Source organism: Microcaecilia unicolor, chromosome 3, assembly GCF_901765095.1.
Source record: "Microcaecilia unicolor chromosome 3, aMicUni1.1, whole genome shotgun sequence".
Classification (NCBI taxonomy): domain Eukaryota; kingdom Metazoa; phylum Chordata; class Amphibia; order Gymnophiona; family Siphonopidae; genus Microcaecilia; species Microcaecilia unicolor.
This window is the reverse complement of record NC_044033.1, coordinates 189240748-189261429: the sequence shown is the minus strand read 5'-3', so window position 1 is coordinate 189261429 and position 20682 is coordinate 189240748. Positions and strand designations below refer to the sequence as shown.

Sequence of the window (20682 nt, the reverse complement as noted above, 5' to 3'; positions counted from 1 at the left end):
AAAATCCTGAGGTTAGAATATTTTAATACAGGGGTTGTGGCAAAGGGATGAAATAGCCTAAGTGTATTTAAACAAATAACAAAGGCAATTCCAAAGTACACTCATCAGCTGTTAGGCAGACTGTGAATACACATAACATTTTAAATTGTCTTTATGCACATATCAGAAATCTAAAAAAAAATATATATATTGGAAAGGTTGAAAATAGAATGAATGACATGAAGACTGGAAAGACTGACAAGAGAACGAATGACATGAAGACTGGAAAGACTGACAAGAGAACGAATGACATGAAGGTTCCTAAGTATTCTTCCAGACACAAAAAAGGCTGATGCAGTAAGCTGCACAACTCACTAGTGCAGCAGTTTACACTCAACTTTCCCGTGTTAATCTTACTCCTGAAAACGGCCAGAATCAGTGACAGTCGAGGATGATGTAGGAATACGGACTGTGCTGAAGCAGATGGAACAAATTGCTGAGCTAAAGTGATGGACAATGAGGACTCTGCTAGAGGAAGACAAATTAGATACAAGTGTACAGCGCTGCGTACGTCTAGTAGCGCTTTAGAAATGATAAGTAGTAGTAGTAGTAGATACAGTGGAAGATTAAAAAGTGAAAATAAAACTTTCTACCGAGTCTGGGGCAGCTTATTTTACGGAAGAGACGTTTTGCATTTAGATATTAATTGAAATGTGATAAAAAACACAGGTGGAGATACACTGAACCCAGAACAGAACCGGAAATGAATGGACCACCCAGGTGAATGAAAATAGAGCACATGAGTACCATGGACCTGCGCATGAATAGGACAAGATGAAAGAATGGGGTAGTAAAAGAGGAGGGCGCACGATGGAACGAAGTCGAGTCAAATCCTAATGTCTTACCATCTGGGGAAGGTAACCTCAAGGATGGATTGGAAGATAGATGCTAACCAAAACCAGTCGTTTTGGTTCCGGCCAAAACTGAATCTGTGTCTCAGTTTCAACTGAAACAAAATACGTTATGTCTGCCACATCCCCACACGCCCCCTCATGCTATCTCCCCCCCCAAGAGCATCAGCAGGCCCTACCTTAACAAGCCATGGTGATCTAGTGGCCTCTTAGGGGGCAGGAAAGAACCCCACTCTTTCCTACCCAGTGCCGCTGCTGCCTTTAAAATGGTTACCGAGACTGCGCAGGAGGTCCCGGTAGCCATATTGAGATTGCTGTTGCTTATGCCTGTGCTAATCTCCAATTGCTCTTGCTTGTTCCAGTACCTCCCGTGACAGTCTTCCAAGGCAGCCGCAAAAAGTTTTGGCAGCCATTTTAAAGCAGCACCAGGCAGAAAAGAGTGGGTTCTTTCCTGCCCCCAAAGAGGTCCACGAAACCACCAGGGTTTGTTACGGTAGGCCTGAGGAGAGCCTACAGATGGTCATGGGGGCAAGGTTGGTGGGGAGACTTATTTTCTTCGGGGGTGATCAGTCAGGTGGCCGGGGGGGGGGGGGGGGGGGGGTGGAGAGGGTGTGTGTCGAGAGTTTTGGTTTCACATTAAAACAGTGACACATATATGACAGCAAGCATTTATAGATCTAATGAGAATCATGCTGCCTTCTTTAGGGACCTCAGTGGCATTTGCTAAGGGAGCACACATTATGGAGGGGGAGTGGTGGGGGGGGGGGGGAGACAGAATGTAGATATAGACTTCTTAGGAAGGAACAAGGTTTGTCCCTGCTCAAGTGAAAGTAAATACCTCTCATTTGTTATTATTATATTACATTCATCAACACAGAGATTAAGGATCCAGGATAGCCATATCAAATTGTTCAATATAATGTTAGCTTTGGGTGTCCAGCTAGCTATTCCTCACTGGAAAGACAATACTAAACTAAATACGTAGGAATGGTGGGGTCACTTATGTCTCAAAAGGAAACAGATTTCAAAGTTGCAGCTTCTTCATAACAATGTTTCTTCTATTTTCAAACACCTCTGCCAATATCATTTATATTTCTAAATATTTATAACACGTGAAGGATTAGAATATTGCAACTCAAAGGAAACTGCACAGACAAGATGGCCCTTAGATCCCTATCATCACAATCTATTTCTTGCTGTCTTTCCTAGCGGGAGAGAAGAGGGCTGCATGTTGTGGTCTTATTCGCAGAGGGTTTCAGGGGATGCTGCACATGGTAGCCTTACCTGCAGAGAGGTGTCAAACACAACCAGCTTGGAGCTGGTGGGAATCAGGTCATAGCATCGATGAGACTTCATGAACCGAGTGTAAACACTGTCTTCAGACTCTAGGGCTATATAGAACAGAAACAAGAAGGGCCAAGACAGTCATAGACAGATTGATACAGACATGCCATTTCAAGGTCGATTCTATGGTTAAGAAGAAATATTCCACATTTCTCGGTCTTTTGCAGGACAACACTTACTGAATCAGAAGAAGCCATATTCGTTGTTGTTTTATTTCAAATAAGGCATTTATTTGTATAAGCATTTAGCTTGCATATTTTTCCAAGGTGAGTTACGTTACGGACATTAGGTATTTTATGCGTGTCAAATACATGGCTTCTATATGTATCTGTTAAGCATATTAAAAACGAATGGTGAAATTAGGCCTTACCTGCTAATTTTCTTTCCTGTAGACCCTCCAGACCGGTCAAGACGCTTGGTTTATGCACGCCTACCGGCAGAGGGAGACTAAGAACACTGAACTCTGAACACTGCATATGTAACCTGTGAGGAACCCCGACTAGCCAGTATGCCGATAACAAAGCAGAGAAAAGACAAAGGAAAAAAAGAAACACTCACAGAGCCCTGTACATGGAAACTCTAAATAAAACTGTGCTTCTGCAGACCGAATGCAAACTAGCACTCAGAGCTGCACCAGTATAGTGCCAGAAACCTAACAACTGCTAGACCGGAATTGCATAGAACATGCTACTCATCAGCCACAGCAAAACCTGGGCTCAAAGCCAAATCAGAAATATCCATAAATGCTGAAGACAGGGCGGGTTCTTGACCGGTCTGGAGGGTCTAGAGGAAAGAAAATTAGCAGGTAAGGCCTAATTTTCACCTTCCACAGCAATCCTCCAGACCGGTCAATATGCTTCGGAAGTACCAAAGCAGTACACATCTAAGGGCGGTGAAATGGAAAAGTTTTAAAGATTGTTTTTCAAGCTCTGCCTGTATGACCGATAGTGACTTTCTCTCATTAAAAGTAATGAGAGAGTAGTGGATGCTTGGAATGAGACTAAACAATAGAACGTAGCAGTGATACTGGAAAAAATGGTAACCTAATACTTAAATAAAGTTCCAGTAACGATGAGTGTACTTATTAATAAATGAAGAAAAAGCCCTCAGAAACCGCAGGTAAAATACCTTAGGTTTAGTGTACGGTCATATAATTGTTGATGACACGTATCACGGTTCGATCACAGGGCTAAAAAAACTTCATTTTGTAGGGAGCCTTAAATTTCTGGCTTCTTACTACAGTGTGAATTCTTTTAAAGAAAAAGTTTTTTTACAACAATCTATTTCTTTTTTCGCTATACAATCTATTTCATTTTTTGCTAAAAATGATCGTTTAAATATTCAATCACTTAGCTTTTGGATTTGTTTCGAATTCGGACGCTTTCATTAAGCTGATCACAGCATTAAGCTTGGAATACTGCACTCTCCATTTAGCAAAAAATGAAATAGAGTGTATAGCGAAAAAAGAAATAGATTGTTGTAAAAAAACTTTTTCTTTAAAAGAATTCACACTGTAGTAAGAAGCCAGAAATTTAAGGCTCCCTACAAAATGAAGTTTTTTTAGCCCTGTGATCGAACCGTGATACGTGTCATCAACAATTATATGACCGTACACTAAACCTAAGGTATTTTACCTGCGGTTTCTGAGGGCTTTTTCTTCATTTATTAATAAGTACACTCATCGTTACTGGAACTTTATTTAAGTATTAGGATGCTTGGAATGCCCTCCGCGGGAGGTGGTGGAAATGAAAACGGTAACGGAATTCAAACATGCGTGGGATAAGCATAAAGGAATCCTGTGCCGAAGGAATGGATCCTCAGGAGCTTAGTCAAGATCGGGAGGCGGGGCTGGTGGTTGGGAGGCGGGGATAGTGCTGGGCAGACTTATACGGTCTGTGCCAGAGCCGGTGGTGGGAAGCGGGGACTGGTGGTTGGGAGGCGGGGGTAGTGCTAGGCAGACTTATACAGTCTGTGCCAGAGCCAGTGGTTGGGAGGCGGGGCTGGTGGTTGGGAGGCGGGGATAGTGCTGGGCAGACTTATACGGTCTGTGCCAGAGCCGGTGGTTGGGAGGCGGGGCTGGTGGTTGGGAGGCAGGGATAGTGCTGGGCAGACTTATACGGTCTGTGCCCTGAAGAGCACAGGTACAAATCAAAGAAGGGTATACACAAAAAGTAGCAAATATGAGTTATCTTGTTGGGCAGACTGGATGGACCGTGCAGGTCTTTTTCTGCTGTCATCTACTATGTTACTATGTTACAGAGCAAGGACTAAAAACGGTTTATAGCCAAAGGCCACAGAAGAAAACCAATGGAATCCCTAGGGCCTACCAGACTGCAGTCTACCCTCTGCTGGAGACTGAGAAATACTGGCTAGTTGGGGTTCTGCACAGGTTATATATACAGTGTTTAGAGTTCTCAGTCTCCCTCTGCTGGTAGGCGTGCATAACCCAAGCATCTTCACTAGTCTGGAGGGTCGCTGAGGAAATGTGAATTTTATACCGGCAGATAGTACAACCAGCACAGCACCGAAACACTCAGGTTTGGCAAAGCAAGTGACCAAGTGGGCTGAACCTTCTTTACAATAATTGTGTAACACTGTCCAGTTCCCCAGGAGGGCATTAAAGGGCAGGGTGGTGGAAATGCTCCTCACCAGAGACCAGGGCTAGATTAACCATTGGACCAAGTGAGGCACTGGCTCAGGGCACCAGGTGATATAAAGGGTGCCAAAATCCTCAGCCTCTGACATCACCACTAGTGCCTCACCTAGTCTAAAAGTTAAGCCTTCCCCCCTTCCCAAGAGACCGGCATCTCCCCCCCCCCCCCCCCCCCCCCCCCCCCCCCCCACGATCCTGTACACTTTATCTTGGTTCTGGCAGCAGCATCAACAGATGGCTTTAGATTTGCCACTGCATCTTCCCTTCTGCTGCATCCCTCCTCACATGAAATGCATCAGAGGAGGCAGGACACAGGAGAGGGAAGACACAGGGGCAAGCCTGTTGCTCATGCTGCTGCTGGCAAACAACGTAAAGTGTACTGGACTGTTGTGGAAGAGGGAAGAAGGGAGGGCGTGATCAGACCACGGGGGTGTAGAGAGACACTGGACTGAGCGAGCAAGGGAGAAATGCCAGAACTGTTGTGGGTGCCAGGGACAGAAGCAATGCAGGAGAGGGCTCCAAAGCACATTGGCTTAGGGTGTCATAATTCCTTGAGGCGGCCCTGCTGGAGACTGGTCACCAATGACAGCAGGAGTGATCCTAAGGGGAATGCAGCAAGTGAAAAGAATAGCCTCAAAAACAATACTAATACTGGTAGCACATACAACATCTTTTGCATACTGACACATATCCTGTGCTGGAGTGGTTTGTGAAGCATCTTGTTGGACCTGAGTAAGACATGAACACATCCAACAGGAATAGTGTGTGTACACTCAACTTGCTTTTGTTCACTTTTTGAAAAAATATGACATTTTAAGCCTCTCACCTTCCAGGACAGAAGCACATTTCTGTGGTAGAACTTCAGCTTCAACACACACCTGCAAACACAAGGAAATTTAATTTTTATTTATCTAAAAAATATCTACCTTTTGTTGAAACTTAAGGTTTAATGACATATAATGCTCTAAAAATCATCATCAAATGAAAACATTACACAATACAAAAACCATCCTATAATAAAAATAAGCAAGCAGCAGTCAGCACCTGAGAAACACCTAAGCACAACAAACTTAAAAAAATGGCAGTATCCACTTGCCAGTCAGTCCAGCTAAGCAATATACTCAACTTATCTATCAAAATATCAGAAAAACACCCGTTTTCAAAGTAGTTGTATCTGTCAGGATCCTAATTTGGCTGCACAATTTACTTCCATTCCACTGGGACAGCAATTGAGAACACACAGCTTCTAGATTCCAAAAAATGAATTTTCCGAACAGCTAGAATAGTAAAACTGCATTCCTCTGAGAATAAAGAACCAACTGGCTGGTAAATTTTCATAAAGAAGATAAATAGGGGCATCATTTTGTAAAGCTTTTTGCACCAAGGTAAGATCTTAAACTTAAATCTACATGCTATACTGGTCTAACTACAATGGGATTTGCACCAGATCCAATTGATTCAGAATGCTGCAGTCAACTGAAAGAAGACTGCAAGCAATGTGATCACATCACACCATTTCTGCAAAACCTTATCTGGCAAACAGTATAATACAGGGCTAAATTTAAAACTCTATTCCCATTCTGTTGTATTTTGTTGCTAAGTTGTTGAACATTAACAGTGTGGTAGGCCACAGATGAAATGACGAGACAGAGACAAAGATTGGAGGAAGCAGATATTATTGGACCCAACATGGCCATGTTTCGGCAAATTTGATTTATTAGGATTTATTTACCACCTTTTTGAAGGAATTCACTTAAGGCATTGTACAGTAAGAATAGACCAAACATGAGCAATAGGCAATTACAGCAGTAAAAATATTCAATTAACAATACAAAGGATGGCATGGTATACTACTTCTCTATTTTACTTATGGGGTCCCTTGGTTCTAAATCTACCTCTATACCGTTATGCCAAGAGAAACTCAAGTGTTGTTCTCCCAGCGTGTGTCTGCCTTAGCTTCACTTATTTTAATTTATTTTAACTGGACCTCAATGCATCCACCCTTGGCACTTCACCTTTAAGGCGAGCAAGCCCTTTCATTACAAAAGGACACCAAAGTTATCAGAGCTGATCCTATCACAGGTCCTTTTTTTCTTTTTTACCCCGATCAGTAGTTCAGATACCAATGTAAAAAAACTCCTTTACTGAGAAAAACCATTGGATATCCTACTATCTGTCTCCTTGCAAATAGACACCCTGTGAGAACAAAACACGTTATAAATTGTGAACTCTAACTTTTCTCAAATATAATAACCGCGAAACCTTCCCTGAGGATCTTAGCACTTCTACTGCCCAACATCAGCCCTGTACTTATCTGATTACGCTGCTTTTATAACACTGCACTGTCCTTCATTGTTCCTGTTGCAGTCTTTTCAGTTTCTCCCAGCCGGCTGGTGCGTTCCTATCAGACTCTCTGTGCTGAGTCTTCCTTCAATGGGCATGCACAATGTTATTGTTTCTTCTCATACATATCTGTTCCTCTGATGCATTTCAGAAGGGACGCAGCAGAAGGAAGATGCAGTGGCAGACCTAAAGACGTCTGTTGATGCTGCTGCCAGAACCAATATAAAGTGTACAGCATCACAGATGGGTAAGAAAGTAGGAAAAGTTAGAAAGTAAGGTGACTGATTTGAAGGAAGTTGCACATGAGGTCAGAGAGTTAAATATTATCTCAGCTAGGGTAGGAGTAGATAAACATGTCCCGCTGCAATATGTGCAGCCCACGTCACTCCTTGTGTGTGTGAGTGAGACTAACAAGTTAGTTACTTCTTCCATTAAAGGCCTGGTTGAACAGCCAAGCTTTCACCTGCTTCCTGAAGTAGCACTAGTCTTGTGTTAAGCGGAGACTTTCAGGCAATGAATTCCAGAGAGTGGGGGCTACTCTGGAGAAGGCTCGCTTGCGGGTATCACATCGTGTAATGTCTTTTGGAGAGGGTGTAGTTAGTTAAAGTCCTTGGGAGGACTTTAGTGTCCTTGGCGGTTTGTGGAAGATCATCCAGAGGCAGCGTAGCTGGGACAGAGGCAGCATAGCTGTAGCAAATAGTAGAAGCAGCTCTTGAAGGCTGCTTGGATTTGGGGAATCAGAGTAAGTGTTGAATCCAACTGTATTCCAAGGTTCCTGACTTGTGATTTGAGGGGGAGTTTGTATTTCCCAAAAGGGATTTTGATGTCAGGTGTGTATTCACTTGTGTTAGGGACCCAGAGAAGCTTGGTTTTACTTGGGTTCAGGCAAAGTTTGTTGTGTTTAGCCCATTCTTGAATTGATGTTAGACAGGTAATCAGTTTATTCAGGGCTTTAGGTAAGTCAGGTTCAATGGGTATGAGTAGCGGCACATCATCCACATAGATGTAGAACTGAGTGTCCATTGACCAAATCAGCTCATTAGTGGCTTGAGGTATAGGTGACAGGTCAGTGTCCATGGTGGTGATGAGTTGCAGCCAAACATTATGGTTTGTTGCCTGTCTGATAGAGAGGATTTGAACCAGGCACATACTGTTCCATTGATACCTGTTTCTGTCAGTCGTGCTAGCAAGATATGTCAAAACCTGCTGAGAAATCTAGCAGTACTAACATCGAGGCGAATCCCTTGTCTCGATTTCTGTGAAGATCATCTAGCAGGGATAAGAGGAACATTTCTGTTCCATAACCAGGTCTGAATCCAGATTGACATGGATCTAGCCAGTTACTCTTTTCTAGCCAATCATTAAGTTGAACACAGACTGTTTGTTCTATGAGTTTCCCTACAAACGAGATGTTGAATACTGGCCTATAACTTTCAAGTTTGTCCTGGTCAAGGTTGTTTTTCTTCAGCACAGGGCAAACCACTGCCCTTTTTAATGATGTTGGTAGTTGCCCACTAGAAAGAGAGGTGTTCACAATTTTTGTGGCGCCTTCTATAAGGCCCATATTTGCCTACTGCACTATCTTTGATGGGCAGGGATCAAGGAAGCAGGTAGCTGGTCGAAGGTCTCTTAGGATTTTGTCAAGGCTCTCCTCTGTCATTAGGTTAAAAGTGTTCCATCTGTCTCTGTTAGGAGGGGGCGAGTTTGTGCACCCCTGGTTGACTGGTTGGGGACTGGGTGGGATTGCCTGTAAATCCTGTAATTTTGTTGGCAAAGTATGCAACAAAATCATTGCAGTTCAGTTTAGACTGGGCAGGCTGGTTCTGTTTTGGAGGTTGCAGTAGGCAGTTTACTATACTGAACAGCTGCTTGGTTGAATTGGCAGCCTGTACAATGCATAGAGAGAAATACTGCCAGCGTCAGGGGTCTATACACATAATACACATAAATATATTAAAATAGCATGCCAAACACAGATTATAATAATAAAATGTATTATGTCATATGGCATCACATATAATAAATGATATCACATTGGAAATAAAAGCTGAAAATAAATACCAGAATGTCATTAAAGTCAAGAAATTCTTGTGAGTCCTAATTGCTCATAAGGCAGGGGTATAAATATCAAATGACTACAAAAACCCATCTTTCATAGGTTATCGAAAAGTTGCCTCTTTAATACAGGTCCTCAGTAGCAACTTTTTTCACATGAGGAACACATCCTCATGACTTGCTAAATTCATGTCACGACCCCTTGTCGCTCTGGGACGTTAGCTCTCTCCGGTTTCCTGTGTTGACGGCTGGTGGCATCCTTAGGTGCGCATGTGCATTAGTATGCCTTTTCTGAGTGCTGCGGAGGGAGAATAAGTTGGACATGCCAGGCTGACATCAGCCCTCTGTGCCCATTTAGGGTGATGGGACCTTTCCTGTCACTGTCTTTGCAACAGGTCTCTGCCTTGAGTCTGCCTAGTCTCGTTTCAAGCCAGCCTTGCTTGCCCTGCATCCAGCTCCAGCCTTAACCCAACTGCTGTCCAAGGGCTCATCTTCCTTGAACTGTGACAGATTGCGAAGGCCATGAGCTCTGACGAGTCACCAGCCTTACGGCTCCTCCAGCAAGTGGCTCTACAGCTTCAGCACTTGTCTAGTTCTGTCCAGGATCTAGTTTTTTGCACAGACCAGTTCTATCAACTTGCAGAGATTGTTCAGACTCTGTCTGAAAGCTTGGACCACCAGATGTCTATGGCACCCCAGGTCTTGGCCTCTGCTTCTCCAGACCCTGCTCCAGTGCTCGCATACAGAAATCCAGGTATTCATCTCATGGTTCCACAGAAGTACGACAGGAAACCCAAAGACTACAGAGGATTCATTAACCAGTGCTGGATAATATTTTAACTCCAAACTAGAGATTTCTCCTCTAACAGGGCCCGGTTGGCCTACATTATTTCCTTGCTGTCTAGAAAGCCCTGGCGTGTGCATCTCCACTCTGGGAATGAAACGACCCAATGCTCGATGACCTCCATAGTTTCTTGGGACAGTTCAAGAGGGTCTTTGAAGAGCCTCGGAAAGTCACATCAGCAGGGGACGTAGACCCTGGGTAATTATGCTACACAGTTCTGCACCTTGGTTCTGAACTAAGTTGGAACGAGAGACTTGTTGCAGCCTTCTGGCAGAGGTTGGCCCCCCCAGATCAAGGATGAGCTGGACAGGCCGGGACCTCCCTACTGCATTAATGACTTAAATTGGCCTCTGTAATATGGTGGATATCAGATTCCAGGAGCGGGCCCAAGAGTGGCGATCTCCAGAAAAGACGCTGATGAGGGTGTTAGTTACCAGAAAACTCCATGTACTCCCAGGCTGGGAGAGGGCCTGCCTCCTAATCTTGAGGAATCTATGAAGGTGGACTGCTCCCCCATCTCTGTTCAGGAGAAACAGAGGTGTCGGGCCTTGAATTTATGCCTCTACTGTGGTGAGAGAGGACATTTCGCACTTAAATGCAACAATAAATCTGGATCTTCAAGCCTAGTTGTGGCCTGGAGTGCAGCGTTCGATCCACCCCCAGGGCTCCTAGTGCTCAATTTCTAATTCCAGAAGTACTCGAGTTGGATCAAGAGAAGAAAAGCATCAAGGTTTTCCTGGACTCCAGAACAGGGGGGAACTTCACAGACAAAGCTCTTGTCTGGCATTTCAAAATTCCTACCCAACAGTTGTCCAAGACCATTCTGGTCTCTTCAATCTATGGGACTATTCAAGGACACCTGAAAACCCGGACAGTTCCAGTACGTTTGTGTATTGATGACCACAGGGAGGATATCACTCTATATGTCCTCCAGATATCCATGAAGCCTGTCTTGGGTTTACCCTGGCTACAGAAACACAACCCGACTTTAAACTGGAAGAGGCGCAACATTACCACTTGGAATAATATCTGTCACTAATGTTGTCTGGATTCCGAGATATTTACTGTAACCCTAGCCACTACTGGTCTTCTTGATGATGTGCCCCAGGCCAGTGGGATCCAGGTCAAGGAGTGCCTCGAGCAGGAAGCAGAGATGTATCATCCCCATTAGAAGAACAAGGGGACTGTGGATCTCCTACCGGAAGGGAGACTTCTTCAGAGTAAGGCTTGCTTGCTCTTAGCATCCAAGATACAGGTTGTGGTCGACAACATGGTTAGAAACCTACAGAGGAAACCTTCCACCTTCCATGCTGTGGCTGAAGAACCGAACTATAGGGACATGGTTCCAAGAGTGACTTGTTCAAACCCAGACCCAGGAGGCGAGGGCCTTTGAGGAGGAGGTATTGTCACCTTGTCACTCTGGGACATCGCCTCTCTCCGGCTTCCTGCATTGATGGGCGTCAATGTCCTTACGCGCACATACGTGCATCAGTATGCCTTTTCTGAGTGCCCTGGTGGGAGAGTGGGTTGGGTGTGCCTGGCTGACATCAGCCTCCGGGCTCATTTAGGGTGACAGGATCTTTCCTCTCACTGCGTTCACCACAGGTCTCTGCCTTGAGTCTGCCTAGTCTCACTTCAAACCAGCCTTGCCTTGTTGCCTTGCCTGCCTGCCCCCGTCTCCAGCTCCAGCCTTGCCTGCCCCCTCTCCAGCTACAGCCTTGACTGCCCCCTCTCAAGCTCCAGCCTTGACCACCCCCCTCTCCAGCCTTGCCTCCAGTCCAACCTTGCTTACCCCATCTCCAGCCCAGCCTTGCCTACCTTGTCACCTGCTCTCCAGTTCCTGCTGAGTCTGGGCCTTGCCTGGGTGACACGCCTGCTGTCAGTTGGGGCGCGGCTAACCCTTGGGTCGATCGGGCAGTGCTAACCTGACTGCAGCCCTAGGGCTCACCTTCCTTGAAATGTGACAATTCATCATCGGTCCAACAATATCACTAACTTATTTACCATACTCCTTTCTTAAATTTTGAAATGCTTGATAGAAATTATCTGCATAGCTTCCCATGTGTAAAATTTAAATCATATAACTTATCTCAATATTACTTTCTTCATCAGGACCCCTAGCATAGGCAAAACACGGCCTATGTCAGCTAGGGGTCCTGATGGAGAAAGTAATACTGAGATAAGTGATATAATTTAAATTTTACACATGGGAAGCTATGCAGATAAATTTTGAAATGCTTGATAGAAATTAAGAAAGGAATATGGGGCTTCTTTTACAAAGCTGTGCTAGCGATTCCCGTGCGGGAAATGAGAGGAAACCCATAGGAATTGAATGGGTTTCCTCTCATTTGCCGCACCGAGCATCGGTAGCGCAGCTTTGTAAAGAGGCCCATGGTAAATAAGTTAGTGATATTGTCGGACCAATGATGAATTTAGCGAGTCACAAGGCTGTGTTCCTCATGTGAAAAAAGTCACTGCTGAGGTCCTCTTTTTCGATAATGTATGAAAGGCACTGGGTTTTTTGTAGCCAGTTAAAGCAAAGCAAAGCTTACAATTTCAGTTACAAAGTGACAGAATAATAGTATGAAATAAACTATAAGAAAAAAAATAAAGCAGTCTAGTATTTAATGAAATACAAAACTTATATTAAAGCATATTAAACATGACCACAGGGTACATAAATCCTATTGTATTCTGCTTTAAATAAGAAATCCTATATAATAAAACGCACCTCCAACATTCTGAAGCTGACTGCATGGCTGAGGCATTCCTGCTCTCTGTATCCATCTCCTGAATTGACATCACGTACTTCCGGGTTCGTCACAAGCAGAAGTGACCAACCACACGAGGTTTCTCGGCTTTAGAATGTTGGAGGTGCATTCTATTAAATAAGATTGGTCAGTTCATTGAAGCACAGCCAGAGCTCAGCGTCCTGCACAGTAACGCTCAGACACCAGAGAGAGGGGGGGGGGGGGGGGGGCTGACACCGGAGGGAGGGGGGCATCTCTGTCACACACACACTCTCTCTCTCACAGTCAATGTCTTTCTCTCTCTCACACACTCTATGTCTCACACTATCACATTCACTCTCTATGTGTCACACAGTCACTCACACACTCTCTTGGTCTCATACACTCAGTCTCACAGACAGTCTGTGTCTCACATATGCACTTGCACACACTCTCAATCTCACACACACACACTCTCTCTCACAGACACACTCGCACCCAGACTCACTCTCTCTCACATACACACTCTGAGGAAAACCTTGCTAGCGCCCGTTTCATTTGTGTCAGAAACAGGCCTTTTTTACTAGTAAATCAATAAAACCAAAAAGACAAAAAAACATAAAAATACATACAATCAATAATGATGTTTTACTCTAAATAGACTCCCCAAGAACCACAGTGACTGATAATGAACAACACATGTACATAATCATGTAAAAAAAACTCAATGAAAAGTGCATTAATATTCTATTGTGAAGGGAATCACTCCTCTTATAGCTCATATAGCACAGTGCATTGTAAGCCAGCATGGGTAAATGGAAACCTTTTTTATATTTAAATTCTTACTGAAAAACAAAGTTATTTAAATTGCAATATGAATGCATTATTTCCTGGGACACAAACATGAATGAAAATGGTCTCAACTGTCAATATGATGTAAAACCTCAAAGAGACGTATCAACCTCAATCATTTACGAAAAACATACCAATGTGAATAACTGCACACTTGGTACCAATAAAATGTGTGATGCTAGAGTAAACGCTACAGAGAGCTCAAGTGTCTCTGTTCTAACACCATTAACTGAATTTTCGCACAAAACTTGCTCGTCAATCAACTTTAAGACATAGAAAAATGAGCGGCAATAAAAATCAAAAAGCGATGTCAATGTAAGTAGATACTGCTCCAAAATGTAAAACATTTACCAGTAAGAAGCTAATTTTGACATCTTTACTGCTCGATTCAAATGAAACGAGACCACCTTTGGAAGAAAGGAAGAGAGACTGCCCTCTTTAGAGAAGAACAAGGACTACAATTCAGACACCCCACATACTGAAGCAATGGCTAACAAAAATACTGTCTTCAAAGTGAGGTCTTTCAAGGAGGAACTTCAAAAAAGGCTCAAATGGAGGATCTGACAAGACATTCATATAACCAAGTTGTTACCATTGCAGTAGAACCAAGTTGACCAAGGAACAAAACTGCTTCACCCTGTGCAAAAAATGCTGCACCACTAGGGAGACCCCAAGAACCTTGCCCCAGTAGCAAGCAAGAGTCACTACCCAGAACTTCAAGGAACTAAGGGCCAGGCCCTGTTCCAGGCTCCACTGTATAAAAAAAACAAACAAACAAGGATATAATGGACTTGCATCCACCAAACAGAAAAAGAGAGCATTCTACACACCAGCACTTGATGATATGCCAGACTTATAAGCCAGGAACGTAGACTGCTCTTAGGAGGGCATTTGGGCGTCCTTAGTTTCCATTATCGCTGAAAATCAGAAACGACCAAGTCTAAGGACGACCATCTCTAGGGACGACCTAAATGTCAAGATTTGGGCGTCCCCGACTGTATTATTGAAACGAAAGATGGACGCCCATCTTGTTTTGATAATATGGGTTTCCCCGCCCCTTCGCCAGGACGTCCTCAGGAAAACTTGGGTGCCCCTTTCAATTATGCCCCTCTACATCAACTGGCTCACCTTTGTCCACAAGTTTATTCACGCTTTCAAAGAAATTAAGCAAATTAGTGAGTCAAGACTTCCCTTGGCTGAACCCATGCTGACTCTGTCCCATTAAACCATGTTTGTCTACGTGTTCTGTAATTTTATTATTTATAATAGTTTCCACTATTTTGCCACGCACAGACGTCAGACTTACCGGTCTATAATTTCCTGGATTACTCCTAGAACCCTTTTTAAAAATCGGCGTCACGTTGGCCACCCTCCAATCTTCAGGTTCCTATGGAAGATTTTAACGACAGGTTACATATTACCTACAGCAAATCAGCAATTTCATACTTGAGTTCTTTGAGTACCCTTGGATGGATGCCATCCGGTCCAGGTGATTTACTACTCTTTAATTTGTCAATTTGGCTCAGTATATCTTCCAGGTTCACCGAGATTTCTTTCAGTTCCTCTGCATCATCACACTTGAAAAACAATTCTGGTACAGGCAGATCTCTTCCATCTTCTTCCATAAAGACAGAAAAAAAGGAATGTATTTGGTTTCTCTGCTATAGCCTTGTCCTCCATGAGCGCCCCTTTTGCTCCTTCATTATCAGTCCCACGGATTCCCTCACAGGCTTTCTGCTTCTGATGTACCTGAAAAAGTTGTTACTGTGAATTTTAGCCTCTGTGGCAAGTTTCACTTCATATTCTCTTTTAGCCTTTTTTTATTAATGCTTTCCATCTGACTTGCCAGTGCTTATGTTGCTTCTTATTTTATTGATTTGGGTCCTTATTCCATTCTTTGAAGGACAATCTTTTAGCTGTAATGGCCTCTTTAACTTCACCTTTTAACCTTGCAGGCTGACGTTTTCTCTTCTTTCCACCTTTGCAAATACATGGAATGCATCTGGACTGGGTTTTCAAGATGGTATTTTTGAATAACATCCAGGCCTGATTTAGTGTTCTAACCTTTGCAGCTGATCATTTTAGTTTCTTTTTAACCATTTTCTTCATTTTATTACAGCCGCCCTTTCGAAAATTAAATGCAGCTACAGTAGATTTTCTTTGCGGGTTCATCCTAGATAGTAGCTTGAACTCTTTAACATATAGCACAGCCCCCCCCCTCCCCCCAATTTGATCCTATCAAATACGATACACAATTTGTACCCTGTTAATAGTGTCCCATTGATTGTCCTCTTTCCACCTAGTCTCTGAGATGCCTATTATATCTACCTCATCATTTAGTGCTATATATTCTAACTCTTCTATCTTATTTTTTAGGCTTCTAGCATTTGTATACAGGCACTTCAAATTGTGTTGTTTCCTTTGATCTACAATCTGCTTAAAACTTGAAGGAGATAATGTGCACCCTTTATCCTGCTCTCTCATTAAGCAAACCTAGCTTACTTTCAGCATTGTTGAAACCGCTCTACTGGGATTCCCTAAATGTCCCGTTTCAATAGTATACTTCAAGGATACTCCATACCGAACCATATGCTCCTGGGCAACTGTCAGCTCCCCCCCCCCCCCCCCCCCCCAATTCTAGTTGCTCTATCTCCTTTTTAAAAGTTAGTGCCAGCAGCCTGGTTCCATCCCAGTTAAGCTGGAGCCCATCCTTTCAGAATTGTCTCCCCATTTACCAGAATGTCACCCAGTTCCTAACAAATCTAAATCCTTCATCCCTGCACCATCGTCTCAACCATGCACTGAGCTCTGCCTGCCTTTTGGGTCCTGCACATGGAATGGGGAGCATTTCTGAAAATGCGACCCTGGAGGATCTGGACTTCAGCTTTCTACCCAGGAGCCTAAATTTGGCTTCTAGAACCACCCTCCCACATTTTCCTATGTCACTGGTACCCACATGTACCAAGATAGCCAGCTCCTCTCCAGCATTAAGATCCTGACTAGGTGACGCGTGAGGCCAGCCACCTTCGCAACAGGCAAGCAAGTCACCAGGCAAGCCTCACGTCCACCAGCCACCCAGCTATCTATATGCCTAATAATCGAATCACCAACTACAACAGTTGTCCTAACCCTTCCCTCCTGGGCAGAAGCTCTTGGAGACATATCCTCAGTGTGAGAGCATAGTACATCCCCTGGTGGGCAGGTCCTGGCTACAGGAGTACTTCCTACTTCACTAGGGTGATGCTCTCCTTCTAGAAGACCTACCTCCTCCAAGACAGCACAGATCTGTGTACCTGGGGTAGCAAGGCCAATCCAGGATCTACCCCAGATCTGTGTACCTGGGGTAGCAAGGCCAATCCAGGACGATCAAATGCACCATGAATGGATGTCATACTATCCTCAGAAGAATCCTCTCAACTAACAGTCTAAGGGAAGATGTAAAGAGGTTCCTGCTGGGGCCAGGGCTGCATCAAAGCATTGATCCCAGCTGAGCTGCTCCCTCTCCTGCAGCAGAAAAGTTTAACTTTCTTGACATTCTGACAAAATGCATCAAGTTGGACCACGGGGAGCCCCAGAAATCCACCAGGAGCATAAACATGAACAGGCCCAACTTTCACTCCCCTGAGTCCAGTGTGTTCCAACTTAGAAAATCCACATTCTCTGTCCCAGTGATGTAAGCCACCAAAATCAGAATCATAAGCCTCAGCCTTGCTGCATATGCCACCAGCCTCCAGGGCTACAGAGCCCTCCAGTGCCTTCCTTGCTTGCTGATGTATGCTACCACCATGCCACTGTCTAAAATTACATAGATTGTCTTACCCTGAACCAAGGGGAGAACTCCTAGTGCATCAGGCGTACGGTCCTCACCTCCACACAATTGATGGGCCACCCTGATTCCGACCAGGGCCACTAACTGTAGCAATTGATTCCTGACCCCTTAGACTTGCATTGGTGGTTACAACTATCCACTCAGGAGGATCCAGAGGGACACCCTTGAGCAAGTGTGGAGAATTCTATTACCATGCCAGGCTCCAACACAGCACTCCTGAGATGGAGAGCCATTCCTTGAGCTCCAGAGACGAAGGAGCCTAGCGAGAGAGCAATGCTGATCCAACAGATACACATGAGCTCTGATCCAAATCACTCCCCTCTCCAGGGTTGCTGTCATGGATCCAAAGAGGTGCAGGTAGTCCCAAGCCAGAGAGGCCCCTTGGACACACAGAGCTTGCTTTTGAGACTGTAGCTTTTGCATCCGTTCCTCAGGGAGGTTAAATATATTGATCTGATTATTAATCCACAAGGATAAGACAGGTTTTATCAAGCACAGAAAATGTGAAGATAATGTCTGAAAGGTGTTGGGAATAGTAGAGCACTGTACTAGGGGAGGGGAAAAAAAACCTCAAGGCCTTCCCAGCATTAGATGAAGAGAAGTTATATGACAAGGTAGGGTGGCTGTATTAACTTCAAGTCCTAGAAACTTGTATTTGTGGCCCTATATTCTTAAGGGTAATCAAGACACTTCACAGCACACCAACAGCAAGGCTCAGGAATAATGGTAGACACTTCCCTGAATTTGCCCTGGGAAAAGGTACAAGATAGAATTATCACCTTTCGCTCTTACTGATTGATTGGATGTTAAAACCCTTTGCCCAAGCTAATAGGCTGAACAGAAGCATAGAAGGTGTTAGAATTGTAAAAGAGCAAAAGATAGCCTTATACACAGACAATACTCTATTCTTTTCAAGCACCCAGAAAAATCTCTAGCAAAATTTATGAAAGTCTATGAAGCCTTTAGGGGGTCTTTTACAAAGCTAAACTTTTAGACTGTGGTAAAATCAGCTGACAGTAAACGCCAAGATGCCCATTATGGGCGCCTCAGCATTTACCGCCAGCTGATTTTTACCGCAAGCTAAAAACACTAGCGCAGTTTTGTAAAAGGCCCCCTTAATAAAGTCTAAGGATACAAGAATGAAAAGTGGTCAACCATTCTGTCCATGTGCTTCCCCTTGGAGGATGAAGACAGAATCTGACAGAGATTTCCCTTTCAATGGAAGTACATATTACCTAGGGGCGATTATACTAACTAGCCTGCAGGAACTATAAAAGCTATTTTACCACCTATATTGGAGAATATTAGAAAAGATTTGGATAGGTGGAGGTCCCATAGCATCAATGCTTATAATAAGAATCAATATAATAAAAGCTATTTTATGTCATATATATTTTTCATGATGCTTCAATGTGAAATCCCTAATAGCTTTTTTGTTTTCTTCTTGCACAAGTTAAACATACTAATCTTTAGATATATTTGGAATGGTAAGTTGACCTAGAGTTAAACTTTACACACTCGTGGTTCATAGGAGTCAAGGTGACTTTCCCTTCCCAAATTCAAGGCCTATTACAGAGCAGCCCAAGTTAGAGCAGTATACTACTTGTGACAGTGTAATTTAGATCAGCACTGAATACAAACAGAAGCAGCCCAGATGGGCCCTGATGAGATGAAACTTTCCTATTTTTAAAGAATTATGGGTTGAGGGGCAGTAAAGAAAAGCCACCTACCGAGTCCACACTTAGTTTATGGGGAGAGTAGCTCTAAAGCTATGCTATGACCCCTTAACATCAATACAGTCATCAAGTTGACACAATTCTGACTTAAGAACATAAGAGTAGCCATACTGGGTCAGACCAATGGTCCATCTAGCTGAGTATCCTGTTTCCAACAGTGGCCAATCCAGGTCACAAGTACCTGGCAGAAACCCAAATAGTAGCAACATGCTACCAATTCCGGGGCAAGCAGTGGCTTCCCCCATATCCATCTCAATAACAGACTATGAACATTTCCTCCAAGAACTTGTCCAAACCTTTTTTAAACCCAGATACACTAACTGCTGTTAGCACATGCTCCGGCAGCGAGTTCCAAAGCTTAACTATTCATTGAGTGAAAAAAATATTTCCTATTTGTTTTAAAAGTATTTCCATTCAGTGTGTCCTGGTCTTTGTAGTTTTTGAAAGCATGAAAAAAAATTGATACACTTTAACCCGTTCTACACCACTCAGATTTTATAGACCTCAATCATCATCCATTTCTTTTCCACGCTGAAGAGCCCTAACCTCTTTAGCCTTTCCTTATAAAGCCAAGAATGTTTAATCAGATATTGCAGTGTAATATAACCAGGTGGTAAATTTTATCCACAAAGATAAAGTTTTATTGATCGCTGAGATATATGAAAGGTGTAAGGTAAAGCCTCACTTTATTTCTTTGTTTCAACTCAAGCATTACTTAAAAAACAGGAAGAAAGTGTTCAAGGCCACAAAATGTGCTGTTAAGGATTTTTTTTTTTTTAAGTAAACTGTGCAAAGGTGCTGGCCTAATTTTTGCTATACATCCCCGTCAATCTGGCTTCAGGTCTCACCACAGTACAGAAACCATCATGGTAGCGCTTAACAGTGAACTTCATTTCCACTTGGACCAGCATAGAAAGGTACTGGCAGTCTCGCTACATCTTTCTGCCGCTTTTGATCTGGTTGACCATTCCCTCTTACATTTATCTTCTTTAGGCATCACTGGTACAGTTTTATCTTGGTTCGCTTCCTTAGTGGAGGACTAGCCTAGTGGTTAGTGCTGTGGACTTCGATCCTGGGGAACTGAGTTCAATTCCCACTGCAGGTCCTTGTGACTCTGGGCAAGTCACTTAACCCTCCACTGCCCCTGGTACAAAATAAGTACCTGAACATATGTAAACCGCTTTAAACGTAGTTGCAAAAACCTCAGAAAGGCAGTATATCAAGTCCCACTTCCCTTTCTAACTCATTGCACATTTCAGGTCATTCTCTCTGACATAACATCTGAGTGGAGAGAACTACATTTGGGTGTACCCCAAGGGTCTACACTCTCCCCTTTTTAATCTCTTCTTGAGTCCCCTCACTGCTCTCATACAATCCTTCAGAATCTCTGCTTATCATTATGCTGAT

The 20682-nt window shown here is 43.6% G+C and overlaps 1 protein-coding gene across 1 annotated transcript in view; it reads right to left on the bottom strand.

Annotated features, from left to right (window-relative positions):
- The window catches only part of PRKAG1 (protein kinase AMP-activated non-catalytic subunit gamma 1), a 76571-nt gene that overhangs the window by 35607 nt on the left and 20282 nt on the right, over positions 1 to 20682 (bottom strand). Inside the window, exons 2-3 of the mRNA XM_030196820.1 lie at positions 5714 to 5765; positions 2175 to 2281 (exon numbers count right to left, since the gene is read on the bottom strand). Coding sequence (XP_030052680.1) covers positions 2175 to 2281; positions 5714 to 5765 — 159 coding nt within the window. The remainder of the gene's footprint in view (positions 1 to 2174; positions 2282 to 5713; positions 5766 to 20682) is intronic.